Raw genomic sequence first — 15115 nt, forward strand, 5'->3', positions numbered from 1 at the left:
CATGGCTCTCAAAGTGAAAGTGAAACCTGTATATTCCTTAACAGCCTATGAGCCCATAACATCTCACACATAAAAGCATAATAAAATCAAATAAACATATAAGATTATTCTCCCCTGTTCAATAACCCCCCTCAGGAGATATTAACCCTTGATTATATACAGATAAAAAGGAGTCACAATGTGAACATGGCCTTTCAAGTGTAACAGGGTAGTAGCATCGCTTCTGACATGGACTCCCCCTGCATTTCTGGACTCTAACTTTCACCTATGCTCTCACTGAGAGGCAGACAGGACTACTTAAAACTCCAGTCCCATTGCGAAGAGAACTACCCTCCATAAGAGACTACACCGAATCTTCCGACACTTCTCTGCCAACCTCCTGTGACGAAAGGCAAAGAATGACTGGGGGATGAGGGAGGTATTTAAGCCTTTGGCTGGGGTGTCTTTGCCTCCTCCTGGTGGCCAGGTTCTTAATTCCCACAAGTAATGAATGAAGCAGTGGACTCTCCTCCCATTAAGATAGAAATGTACTATGGGGTACATTTATCATAGTGCGAGCGGACATGATGCGATTTAGCGTATCATGTCCGATGCACATCGATAAATGCCGACAGAATTTATCATTGCACCAGCAGTTTTTGTGAACTGCTGGTGCAATGCCGGCCCATGCAGATAAACAGCTAATCGGCCGCTAGCAGGGGGTGTCAATCAATCAATCGGGTTGATTTCTGTCTCCGGCATCAGAGCAGGTGGACAATTTATGGAGCAACGGAAACAAGGGGCATCCATTTGGAGCTTGATAATTCAGCCCCTTAGTGTTTAATGTGCATTTAATTAATTATTTTGCTTCTTTTTATATTCTAGAAGATTTACTTTTTGTAGGTGTAGTGCAAAATCATTAATATTTACATAAAAAGTTTCTACATAGGGAAGCTTATACCACAAAAGTGAAGAAATTTGTTGGTTTTAAAGTTAGAAAAAAAAATCTGGAATCCCAGTCAGAAGAACTTAAAAAAAAAAAAAAATTAAATTTACCAGGAAACAGTAACACTTTAGAATGTAAATGGAATATATTTCTAGTAAACTTTAAATGGTAGATTTATGGTTCTGTAACAATCATATATTCTTAAAAAAAAAATCAGTATTTGAAATGACTATATATGATCAACTATTTCTTAACATCTCCACTTTAATTTTGCTATTCATGCAAATATACACTTGTCCAGTGTTAAACAGGATGGCTAGACACTGGTAAAGATTTGCAACTTTTTCAGAATAGGAATGACATTATTTGTTAACTATTTTTAATAGGATATTTAAAGGTAGAATTGTGTAACAGATAAGAAATTGTTAACCTTATTGTATGCTCTATCGCCGTCTGGTGGTGTTTGGGTATAAAAAGATGATGTTAATCAGTGTCTTTGACAGCATGATTAAGGGAGCAACCCCGAAATTTTGCTTTCTGTAATTTGTGCATAATAAATATATTTTGTATGATGCCACCCAGTGGTGTATTTAGGTTTTGTGCTGTCCTAGGCACTCAAAATTCAGCTGCCCCCCCTCCCGTCAAGTGTTAGACCTTTTTTGGCCATAATATTTTTTGGGTCAGGGAGTAATATGAATTTTTTATGACATTTCCAAAATAAATGTTCACACACACACAGGTCACAGACACACACAGAGTGATGTACTTACGCACACACAGACATACACACATCTATCTATTGCTGCAATATATATATATAAAAATCAGACAAATACAGATTTCTTGAAACAATACTTCCCCAAACACAATACTAAGTGCTGAAAGCCAACAGAACTAAAGGTTGGCTATCTAGCTGAATGAATGAAAGTTTCAGAACTACCTCTAAACTGTAAGCTCGATGGGCAGTCTCTTATTATACCCCCTAGAATGTAAGCTCTTTGGGCAAAATCTCTCATTTTATACCTGTATAATACTTTGAAAATAACTGTAAGTTACTTTACAAATTTATCCACAAAAAAGTGCTGCTCCCTCCCAATCTGCTGCCCTAGGCAATTGCCTTGTTTGCCTAGGCCAAAATACACCCCTACTGCCACCCCTTTGGACTGTTTATCAAGTGGAATAACACCACAAAACCTGGGCTGTCATCAAGTGGCACAACATGAGACTTAGGCTAACTTCAAATGCTAGGGGCCGATTTATCAACAGTCGGACGGACATGATACGCTGTGGCGGATCATGTCCGCCCAACAACGCTGAATGCCGACAGCATACAATTTTGACATTTAACATTGCGCAAGCAGTTCTGGTAAACTGCTTGTGCAATGCCGTCCCCTGCAGATTCGGCCACTAGCAGGGGGTGTCAATCAACCCAATCATATCCGACTAGTTAAGGAGCAGCGATTTTAAGACCACTGCTTCTTAACTGCTGTTTCCCGCGAGCCTGAAAATAGGGGGATCAGGGGCCATTCAGTACTTGTTAAATCGGCCCCCAAGACTGTCATTGTGTGACACTACAACATAAGTCCTAGGTTGAAATCAAGTGACAAAATGTCATGCAACGTATGGTGACATACAGTTGTATACCATCATGAGGCCTTAGCTGACATTCAGTGTGATATAACATAATAAGTCACGGGTTAAAGGGACACTGAACCCCAAAAAAAATATTTTGTGATTCAGATAGACCATGCAATTTTAAGCAACCTTCTAATTTACTCCTATTATCATTTTTTCTTCGTTCTCTTGCTATCTAGAAGGCATCTAAGATTTTTTTTTTTGGTTCAGACTATGGACAGCACTTTTTTATTGGTGGTTGAATTTATCCACCAATCAGCAAGAACAACCCAGGTTGTTCACCAAAAATGGGCCAGCATCTAAACTTACATTCTTGCATTTCAAATAAGGATACTAAGAGAATGAAGAAATTTTGATAATAGGAGTAAATTAGAAAGTTGCTTAAGATTTCATGCCCTATCTGAATCACAAAAGAAAAAAATTGGGTTCAGTGTCCCTTTAACTTCAAGTTCCATGACATCCTAAGACCTAGGATGGTATCAAGTAACAAAATATCATCACACCTATGCTGACATCTAGTAACATAACATTATGAGGTCTAAGCTGATCTCCAGTGCAATAACATCAAAAGGCATTAGATGATCCAGTGACATCATGAGGCCAAGGCTTCAAGTGAATCATCATGAGATTTAGGCTTGAACCTAGTGATGTAAAATAATAAGGCTTGGGTTCACATCAAGTAATAAAACACTGAGGCATAAACTACTACCAAGTGATACAATATTATGAAATCTGAAATGACATCTAATACATTATGGGATTCACACAAAAAAATATTATATTAAAAAAATGTTTTATCTTAATTTCTTTTAATTTTTCTTTTCATAATTATTAAACTGACCTTCACAGTTTTGGTTGTTAAAAAGTGGGAAATGCATCACAATAGGAACCTCTTCTCCCTCTTCAAAGATATAGCAGTTGCGTGAAGGGTTGACTTCTTCTTGTTTTTCTATGTGTATCTTCGGAAAGGGAATCTTGTTTTCCTGACAGTACTTTACTGTGCTTTTTAGGGTCTATGTAAAACAGTATCAGTAGTAAAACATTTAAATATACATGTTAAAATTGCAGAATTAAAGAGTTAATAATACTACCATGAATGGATCACCAGCACTAAAATCAAAGGATAGAATGAGGTCTACTTTCCGATAGGGAGGAAGTATCAATGGGAAAGCAGCATTTATCACCAGTCCAGCATCAATTAATGACAGGTATTTCTCATTTAAGAGTTCATCAGGAACACTACCTAGAAAAAATATTTGAATTATAGAGAAATACAGCAGGTATATACCCCTGTTAATGTTCTTTAAAAGAGGTTAGTTAGAAATATGTAGTATAGTATCTTACGGCTAGATTATGAGTTGTGCGTTAGGCTTAAAAAGCAGCGTTGGCCGGTCCTAACGCTGCTTTTTAACACCCGCTGGTATTACAAGTCTTGCAAGTACAGGTGTACCGCTCACTTTTTCGGCCAGACTTGGAAATACCGCTAATCAACTTACGTAAATTGCGTATCCTCTTTTTTTTAATGGGACTTGCATATCGCCGGTATTACGAGTCTGACAAAAAGTGAGCGGTACACCCTCTCCTGTCAAACCTGGTACCGCATTTTAAAGTCAGTACTTAAGAGTTTTACACAACAACGCTGTAGCATAAAACTCTTAACTAAAGTGATAAATAGTACACTAACACCCATAAACTACCTATTAACCCCTAAACCAAGAACCCCCCACATCGCAAACACTAAAATTTTAACCCCTAATCTGCCAAATCGGACATCGCTGCCACTATAATAAATATATTAACTCCTAAAACGCCACACGCCTGCCTTGCAAACATTAGTTAAATATTATTAATCCCTAATCTGCCGTCCCTAACATCGACGCTACCTACCTACATTTATTAACCCCTAATCTGCCACCCCCAACGTCGCCACCACTATATTAAAGTTATTAACCCCTAAACCTAAGTCTAACCCTAACCCTAACACCCCCTAACTTAAATATAATTAAAATAAATATAAGAAAAAAAGAGTATCCAATGTTCGTCCTGAGTAAGGGATAAAGTCACTCGATATCCAAATGTAAAAAGATAAAAAGCAAGCCTTTATTGTATATATTCCAAGGGATAAACATGATCAAAGAAATATCAGCAAAGAGAACAGTAAGAAAGGTCTGACCGGTTTTGGCACAGCGTGGCCGTAGTCATAGACAGTTAACAGGTGTTCTAAGAGAGCACCTTATGTACCTATTAACCACTTAGGATATGGTCTGGTTTAGTTTATAATTATTCAACTATTCCATTTATTCCTTTGAATTTATATTTATGTTTCTATAGGTCCATCTTTTTACTTTGTATGAATTTTTGCATATTGAATGTTTTTAAACACATATGTATATTCATATTCATATTTGTATATATGAATCTGCTAACCGGTGTTATAACATTGTCATTCAGTAATTGTTTAGTTCACCTGCTAAGATTGTGCATTTGTCCATGTATTTAGCTCTAATTTCTTTATTCTCTATTACATGTTTTTCATATACATGCTATATCCCTTTTCTTAACAGCTTAGAGTAATAAGTTTGTTTTTAACTATGCTTTTTTATACCACTCCCACCTGGGGAGTGGTTAATAGGTACATAAGGTGCTCTCTTAGAACACCTGTTAACTGTCTATGACTACGGCCACGCTGTGCCGAAACCGGTCAGACCTTTCTTACTGTTCTCTTTGCTGAGATTGCTTTGATCATGTTTTATCCCTTGGAATATATACAATAAAGGCTTGCTTTTTATCTTTTTACATTTGGATATCGAGTTACTTTATCCCTTACCCAGGACGAGCATTGGATACTCTTTTTTTTCTTATATTTTTCTGTGGAGTACTGGGACTCCACTTCCGCTAGCACGTCCTGGCCAACACGGGCTACAGCTGTCCCTGATGATTCTGACAGATTTGAGAAGGCGTGTGCAGTTGTGAGAGGCTGAGCAGTGTTATTTGGTATTAAGCTGAAGGATTTGCGCCCGACACAGAGGAATACAAGTAACGGACGGCAACAGCGGATCCCCGGCACTGTGAGTACATATATACATGCTTGGCAATGTGATTTCTGAAATTGTTTGTTTGGCCCGGCTTTATATTCTCTGTTCTGGAGACAAGGAACTTTGCTGGATCTGAGCCTGATTACCGCTGCTAATACATGAGCTGTCAGGTCAGAACGATATGCTTCATTTTCTGCTGCTTATTCAGTAGCGGGCTGTTTGGGAGAATATCTTTAATTAAATAGTTACATTGTATCTAGCTTAGGGTTTATTTTTATTTTACAGGCAAGTTTGTATTTATTTAACTAGGTACAATAGTTATTAAATAGTTATTTAATAACTTAATAACTATTTAATAACTACCTAGTTAAAATAAATACAAAAGTACCTGTAAAATAAAACCTAACCTAAGTTACAATTACACCTAACACTACACTACAATTAAATTATTTCCCTAAATTAAATACAATTAAATACAATTAAATTATCTAAAGTACAAAAAAACCCACTAAATTACAGAAAATAATAAACAAAGTACAAGATTTTTAAACTAATTACACCTAATCTAATCCCCCTAACAAAATAAAAAAGCCCCCCAAAATAAAAAAGCCCTACTCTACATTAAATTAAAAATAGCCCTTAAAATTGACTTTTGCGGGGCATTGCCCTAAAGTAATCAGCTCTTTTACCTGTAAAAAAAAAATCCCCCCCAACATTAAAACCCACCACCCACACAACCAACCCTACTCTAAAACCCACCCAATACCCCCTTAAAAAAACCTAACACTAACCCCTTGAATATCACCTTACCGGGAGTAGTCTTCACCCAACTGGGCCCAAGTCCTCAAAGAAGCCGGGAGAAGTCTTCATCCAAGCCGGGCGAAGTGGTCCTCCAGACGGGCAGAAGTCTTCATCCAGACGGCATCTTCTATCTTCATCCATCCGGCGCGGAGCGGGTCCAACTTCAAGACATCCGACGTGGAGCATCCTCTTCTGATGATGGCTAAGGCTGAATGAAGGTTCCTTTAAATTACGTCATCCAAGATGGCGTCCTTTCAATTCCGATTGGCTGATAGAATTCTATCAGCCAATCGGAATTAAGGCAGAAAAAATCCTTTTGGCTGATGCAATCAGCCAATAGGATTGAGCTCACATTCTATTGGCTGATTGGAACAGCCAATAGAATGTGAGCTCAATCCTATTGGCTGATTGCATCAGCCAATAGGATTTTTCCTACCTTAATTCCGATTGGCTGATAGAATTCTATCAGCCAATCGGAATTGAAGGGACGCCATCTTGGATGACATCATTTAAAGGAACCTTCATTCAGTCTTAGCCGTCGTCAGAAGAGGATGCTCCGCGTCGGATGTCTTGAAGATAGACCCGCTCCGCGCCGGATGGATGAAGACTTCTGCCCTTCTGGAGGACCACTTCGCCCGGCTTGGATGAAGACTTCTCCCGGCTTCGTTGAGGACTTCGGCCCAGTTGGATGAAGACTTCTCCCGGTAAGGTGATCTTCAAGGGGTTAGTGTTAGGTTTTTTTAAGGGGGGATTGGGTGGGTTTTAGAGTAGGGTTGTTTGTGTGGGTGGTGGGTTTTAATGTTGGGGGGGGATTTGTACTTTTTTTTTTACAGGTAAAAGAGATGATTACTTTGGGTCAATGCCCCGCAAAAGGCCCTTTTAAGGGCTATTTGTAATTTAGTGTAGGGTAGGGCTTTTTATTTTGGGGGGGCTTTTTTATTTTGTTAGAGGGATTAGAATAGGTGGAATTAGTTTAAAAATCTTGTAATTTGTTTATTATTTTCTGAAATTTAGTGTTGTTTTTTTGTACTTTAGATCATTTAATTTAATTGTATTTAATTGTATTTAATTTAGGGAAATAATTTAATTGTAGTATAGTGTTAAGTGTAATTGTAACTTAGGTTAGGTTTTATTTTACAGGTACTTTTGTATTTATTTTATCTAAGTGGTTATTAAATAGTTAATAACTATGTAATAACTATTGTACCTAGTTAAAAAAAATACAAGCATGCCTGTAAAATAAAAATAAACCCTAAGATAGCTACAATGTAACTAGCTTAGGGTTTATTTTACCGTTAAGTATTTAGTTTTAAATAGGAATAATTTAGTTAATTATAGTAATTTTATTTAGATTTCTTTTAATTATATTTAAGTTAGGGGGTGTTAGGTTTAGGGTTAGACTTAGGTTTAGGGGTTAATAACTTTAATATAGTGGTGGCGATGTTGGGGGTAGCAGATTCAGGGTTAATAAATGTAGGTAGGTGGCGGCGATGTTAGGGCCGACAGATTAGGGGTTAATAATATTTAACTAATGTTTGCGAAGCGGGAGTGCGGCGATTTAGGGGTTAATATGTTTATTATAGTGGCGGCGACCTTGGGGACAGCAGATTAGGGGTTAAAAAATGTAGGTAGGTGGTGGCGACATTAGGGGCAGCAGATTAGGGGTTAATAAATATAATGTAGGTGTCGGCGATGTTGGGGGCAGCAGATTAGGGGTTCATAAGTATAATGTAGGTGGCGGCGGTGTCCGGAGCGGCAGATTATGGGTTAATAATATAATGTAGGTTGCGGCAATGTTGGGGGCGGCAGATTAGGGGTTAATAAGTGTAAGATTAGGGGTGTTTAGACTCGGGGTTCATGTTAGGGTGTTAGGTGTAGACATAACTTTTATTTCCCCATAGGAATCAATGGGGCTGCGTTACTGAGTTTTACGCTGCTTTTTTGCAGGTGTTAGACTTTTTTTCAGCTGGCTCTCCCCGTTGATTCCTATGGGGAAATCGTGCATTAGCACTTTACCCCAGCTCACCGCTGACTTAAGCAGCGCAGGTAATGGAGTGCGGTAAGGAGCAAAATTTTTCTCAACGCTCACTTCTTGTCTGGTTTGTAAAAACTTGTAATACCAGCGCTGTCTGTAAGTGAGTGGTGAGCATAAACTGCTCGTTAGCACCGCATAGCCTCTTACACAAAACTCGTAATCTAGGTGTTAGTATTTTACTACTGTTCTTTAAAAAAAAGGTCTAAAATAAAACTAAAGTAAAAGCTCACCCATTCCCTTGCCTTGATAGAGAAAGTTATAAGTTGTTCCCCATTCCCACCTGGCCAGTGAAATCAAAGCTTGGTATAACAATTTAGAAACTTGACACAACTCTGGAAAGGAGAACGTGTGGGAAATAACAAGTAGATTAAATACCAGACAAGATTGCCGATTTTTATAGAATTAAATGTGTGTTATATATGTGTATATTATATATGACATACCTGATGAGTTATTCAATACTTCCCACAGAGCTTCTACATCAACATCTTCTCCATTGATCAATGGTATTTCATTTTCTGCTTCCATTATACCTGAACACATAATATCCATAATATTGGATCAATGATATCAGAGAAATACACATAAATTAAAATAACTAACACACAAACTCCTATTAATACACACGCATGCATGCACACTTACATACACACACATGCATGCTCACACACGCACGCACACACAAACACACACATGCGTTCTCACTCAATTATACCTACACACATGTATGCATACAGATACACGCACACACACACATGCATACACACATGCACATGAACACATATACACATGCATACACATACACACATGGACACACACACATATACACATACATACACACATACATGCATACACACACACATACACATACACACATGGACACACACACATATACACATACATACACACATATACACATACATACATGCATACACACACATACACATGCATATACACACACACACACACATGCATACACACACATGCATACACATGCACCATACACACACGCAACCACGCACATACACACGCATACACACACACACACACACACACACACATATATACACAAACACACACACACGTGCACACAAACACATCACATGTATACACACATGCATACACATACACACACGGACACACACACATGCATACACAAACATACATGCATACACACATATACACATGCATACACACACATACACAGACACACAAAGATCTTGTCTCTATTAAAAGAAATAATAATATTTTATAAATATTTATGTTTCTTTTATGTTTTGATGTTCCTTTTATGTTATGACAGTAAAACTATCAAAAACATAAAAGGTATTTTAGATTAAATTATTCACTACATGTATACAAGGCAGGTTATAGTGGTACAAAAGATCTTTAATAATTCATTATTGTCTAAGAAGCAACTTACTGATCTGTGTCTGGAGTCAACTAAAAAGACATTCCTAAAAAGTATCAGGGAAAGAATGAGGTAGATATTGTGGAAGGTGATGAAAGTTCATGTTTGAGGGAATACGAGGATCGTAAGATGTGAGAAATATAGTAGTTTTAGTAAAGTTATATTTATATCTACTTCTGTCAAAAAATTGTATTTTTAGAGAGATCTTTGACAACTTAAAGGGATACTAAACCAATTTTTTTAATTTCATGATTCAGATAGAGCATACAATTTTGAGCAACTTTCTAATTTACTCCTATTATCATTTTTTCTTTGTTTTCTTGGTATCTTTATTTGAAAAAACAGCAATGTATAGCTTACTAGCCAGCCTATTTTTGGTTCAGTACCATGGGTATCACTTGCTGATCGGTGGCTACATTTAGCCACCAATCAGTAAGCACTACCCAGGTGCTGAACCAAAAATGGGCCGGCTCCTAAGCTTACATTCCTGCTTTTCAAATAAAGATACCAAGAGAACAAAGACAAATTGATAATAGTAGTAAATAATAATTATCAATTGTGAGTTAAATGGATATTAAACAGTGTTTCTTTAGCAAAAATAAATATGTTACATCAAAGTAAAAAGAAAAAGATTGTGTTAAACAGCAAACAACTTTTCTTGCTAAATGAGTGATTATAAATTCTCAGTGTAGCCACTTCCCACAGCTAGATGAGAGAGCTACCATTATAGAACTTGGGTTTCATGGTCACATGATTTTTTGCAGAAAAAGTCCTATACTGAGCATGGGCAATAAACTAATAGTAGGTAGCAGATAGGTGTCTCCTGGAAACACTTCAAAGGAAAAACTGCTAATTTGCTTTCCTGGACAGCCTCATTGTGGGGTTGTGATAGGAAGTAATGGACCCTGCACAAATTAAGTTAAAAAAGTGATGAATGATACATATTGCAATGATTTCTTTTAAGTACAACCACTACTTTAGTCTAACAGCAATGAAACAGATTGTTTTATATCCCTTTATTAGAAGTGTTATAAAAATATTAGTCAGTGTTATCTAGTTAGTATTTGTGTTCCAAGACATATCTGAAACACAATTCAGTGTGAAAAAACAGATAAAAGTAATTTTAAGTAGTTTAAAACTCATCTCATACCTTTTATTGCTAGAGCCAAATGATGAATGCGCTGATTCTTCACCAAATTCTTTATCTTAGACAGGTCTTCAGACAATACTACATGCAATCCTCTGCATCCTCTACAATCATGTTTGGTATCTAAATATGATGACAAACTGTTCTTGATGGCCAATAGGTAAAACTCAAGCAAGAATGAATGTCATAAGAGGCATATAGAAAGACACAATTGCAATCTCAACGGCATAAGACAAATCTTTTGGTAAACGGTTATATACTAGGTTAGGCTGACAACTCACATGGGATCCTGCAAACAAAATCTACCCAGCTTCTGAAATTAAAATTCCCCACTAAAGAATTTATTATATTCTTTATTTATATGGGGTAGGGGAGTTTAATTCTGGAATTGCCATACTTTTTAATGCACAACTTTTAACTTTTTTTTTTCAACATTTAATTTTCTAGGTTTTTAGTGTAATAAATGTATGTGTGCATGCATGTGTGATATACATGCATGTGCAGTGATTATGTATTTTTGTTTTGTTTTTGTGTGTTTTGTGTGGGCTGTCCATAAGGTATTTTTTGGGAAGAGTGTGTGGCGTGTGTGTGTAAATGTGCAGTGCATGTAGTATTTGCTGCATGCACTTAAAGGGACACTGAACCCAATTTTTTTTCTTTTGTGATTCAGATAATGCATGCAATTTTAAGCAACTTTCGAATTTACTCCTATTATCAAATTGTCTTCATTCTCTTGGTATCTTTATTTGAAAAGCAAGAACGTTTAGATGCCAGCCCATTTTTGGTGAGCAATCTGGGTTATTCTTGCTGATAAATTAACCCACCAATAAACAAGTGCTGTCCAGGGGACTGAACCAAAAATTGGCTGGTTCCTTAGCTTAGATACCTTCTTTTTCAAATAAAGATAGCAAGAGAACAAAATGATAATAGGAGTAAATTAGAAAGTTGCTTAAAATTGCCTGCTCTATCTGAATCACAAAAGAAAAAATGTGGGTTCAGCGTCCCTTTAATGACCTCCAGGCTACTGTACCATAAAGACCAATATCTAGGACAAACCTGCTGTGAAATCTCTACAGAGCATGTGCAATCTCATTTACTGAGCATGCTCAAATATATCAATACAAGAGAACGTCAGCTTTTATAATTCAATAAACCCATGCTCATTTAAACCATACTAAATGCATAAAGAAAGACCATAAAACTATATTTTTTACCAATAAATAAATATAGTTTACTTGAGCCTACAAAGTAGGTTAATATGCAGTTCTATACGCCTCAAAATTTTTTATATATTATTTACATTTTTAGGTTGTTTTTTTTTTTTTCAAACCTTCGCATGATAAACCTGGTACACCTTGATTTTCCATGTTTGAGCAGCTAGACATCCTCAATGCATTTTGAATGGAGTCTATAAAATAGAAAATAATCTTAGTCTAACAAATTCATAAATTAAATAAATCTCTGTGTAGCCTTTTTTCACAGAAGAAAATGAATATCCTTATATTTGCTAATAGAACTATAATTATATTTTTTTGTACATTTCTGATTTAACAGGAAAAAGGAAAACAAAATAATTAAAAAATACATATAGATCAATGAGCATGCTGTTAAAACCCTGAACTAAAGAAGACATGGATTGTATACAGTATATTGAAAAATATCTATAAAATCAATCTATAATATACAATTGGAATCCACATAAATGCTTTTCAGTTTTGAATAGAAGCATTTTTGTAATATACATGTATTAGCAAAAATGCTTCTAATAAAAGCTATAGCTGTTTCAAAAGTGTATTTAAGTATGCACCGTGCACCAGCATTTTAAATACAGCACTTGCTCAGAGAGCCTAATGTGCTTGTACCATCTGGTAATGACTCAATTTGTTAATTGTTGACATAATACAAGCCCCACTGTCTCTCCGAGCAGCTGTAGTATTTAAAATGCTGGTGCACAGAGAATATCTATCTTTGCTTCACATGCACGTGCAGAGAAAAATGTTAATAAAACAGTGATAACTTACACTAGAAGCATTTTTGCCAATACATTTATATTGCAAATATGTTTCTATTCAAAGACGTCATTCATCAGTAGGCATTTACATTTTAAACCGTAATGCCCCTTTAAATCATACTAAATGCATATAGAAAGACCATAAGACATTTTTTTCTGTAATAAAAGTGATGCCTTATTTTTAAGTATTAGAAACATACATTTTTTACCAAGAATCTTGAGCCTAAAAAGTAGGTAAATATGCAGTTCTATACGCCTCTAAGTTTTTATATATAGTTTACATTTTCAGTGTTTTTTTTCCCAAACCTTCGCATGATAAACCTGGTACATCTTGGTTTTCCATGTTTGAGCAGCTAGACTTTTTCAACGCATTTTGAATGGAGTCTATAAAATAGAAAATATATTTAGATTAACAAATTCATAAGTTACATAAATGTCTGTGTAGCTTTTTTTCCCAAAAGAAAATGCAGACCTTATATTTGATAATAGTACTATAATTATATTTTATTTGTATGATAAAACACAAGATAGCTAATTGTTTTTGATATATGGGATTTTCAGGTTCCATAAAAATCACATGGAACTAGCAATACAAACTAAAATGTTATAATTTCATAATTTTGAATATTCAAGTAACTTGAATACAAGTACAAATAGAATTGCACTTGAATAATGTCTGGTTAAAGGGACAGAAAACCCCAAGATTTTCCTTTCTTGATTCAACTTTCCAATTTACTTCTGTTATCAAATTTGATTCATTCTCTTCTTATCCATTGTTGAAGGAACACTGGCAGCTAGCTGTATACATCTAGTTAGCCAATCACAAGAGGCAAATGTGTGCCGGCATCAATCAGCAGCTAGCTCCCACTAGTGTAGGATATGTGTGTATTTTTTTTCAACAAGGGATTCTGAAAAAGAAAGCACATTTGAAAATATAAATTAATTTAAAATGGCCTGAATCATACAAGTTTAAATTTTGACTTTCCTGTCCCTTTAAAGGGTCAGGAAGTAGAAGAAATTTCTGGGGGGTTTTTTGCTATAGAATAACACATCAGCCAAGTCCACATTTGTTTAAAGAAAAATAACACCCTGCTTAGTGCAACTGTTTTCAATAGCCAAACTCGTCCAATCACTTGCCTTATTTCAAGGAGCCAATCAAGGCTTGAGTCTGCAGACAACAAGGCTAGTCACTTAGTATAAAGACATATGTTTTGCAGCTGTTATCTGTTAAAGCCAATTAATAAATATATGTAGCAGGATCTTGAGAAGTCAGCAGGCTGCATTTACAGTTATGAGGGTTAGAAGATTTATAGTTTTCAGAACTAAATAAGTATTTAGCAATATTGTTTTATTATCCATAACTAAACATTGCATATTAAAATGTCAAGGTGTTTACAGTTCCTTTAATTTCTCACATTATTAACAATGGCATATTTTCAATCCACGATTGCATTCGTAACATATTTCTTAAAGGGAAAGTCTAGTATAAATTAAACTTTCATTATTCAGATAGTACTTTTAATTTTAATCAACTTTCCAATTTACTTTTATCATCAAATTTGCTTTTTTTCTCTTGGTATTCTTAGTTTAAACTTAACGTATGTAGGCTCATATGCTAATTTCTAAACCTTTGAGGGCTGCCTCTTATCACAGGCTTTTTAAATCTTTTTTCAACACAAAGAGACAGAAAGTACACGTGGGCCATATAGATAACACTGTTCAGGCACAGGGGGTTATTTAAGATTTAGCACAAAACAATGCTAAATTTAAGACAATAGATAATAAACAGTCACAGTCATGTGATCAGGGGGCTGGAAGAAGGTTCCTAGATACAAGGTAATCACTGAGGTAAAAAGTACATTAATATAACTGTGTTGGTTATGCAAAACTGGGGAATGGGTAATAAAGGGATTATCTATCTTTTAAAACAATAACAATTCTATGGTAGACTGTCCCTTTAACAGTACTAACTGTGCTATTTGCATGAAAAAAATACTTCTATACATTTATAACTGTTACTAATAGATAAAACAAACACACAAAAAACAACATCATTTTTACACTCTTATAGAACGAAACATACAAAAACTTATTAAAGTTAAGTTTAAAAAAAAA

General features: G+C 35.7%; 1 protein-coding gene across 2 annotated transcripts in view; it reads right to left on the reverse strand.

Moving 5' to 3' along the window:
• PLA2G4C (phospholipase A2 group IVC) overlaps positions 1-15115 on the reverse strand; it is a 153981-nt gene that overhangs the window by 12364 nt on the left and 126502 nt on the right. For both annotated transcript variants that reach the window (XM_053702236.1, XM_053702235.1), the window contains 7 exons: positions 13307-13384; positions 12320-12397; positions 10993-11112; positions 8875-8964; positions 8662-8763; positions 3652-3803; positions 3402-3573 (listed from right to left, as the gene is read on the reverse strand). In XM_053702236.1, the coding sequence (XP_053558211.1) occupies positions 3402-3573; positions 3652-3803; positions 8662-8763; positions 8875-8964; positions 10993-11112; positions 12320-12397; positions 13307-13384 (792 nt within the window). The remainder of the gene's footprint in view (positions 1-3401; positions 3574-3651; positions 3804-8661; positions 8764-8874; positions 8965-10992; positions 11113-12319; positions 12398-13306; positions 13385-15115) is intronic.

Source organism: Bombina bombina, chromosome 2, assembly GCF_027579735.1.
Source record: "Bombina bombina isolate aBomBom1 chromosome 2, aBomBom1.pri, whole genome shotgun sequence".
Taxonomy (NCBI): domain Eukaryota; kingdom Metazoa; phylum Chordata; class Amphibia; order Anura; family Bombinatoridae; genus Bombina; species Bombina bombina.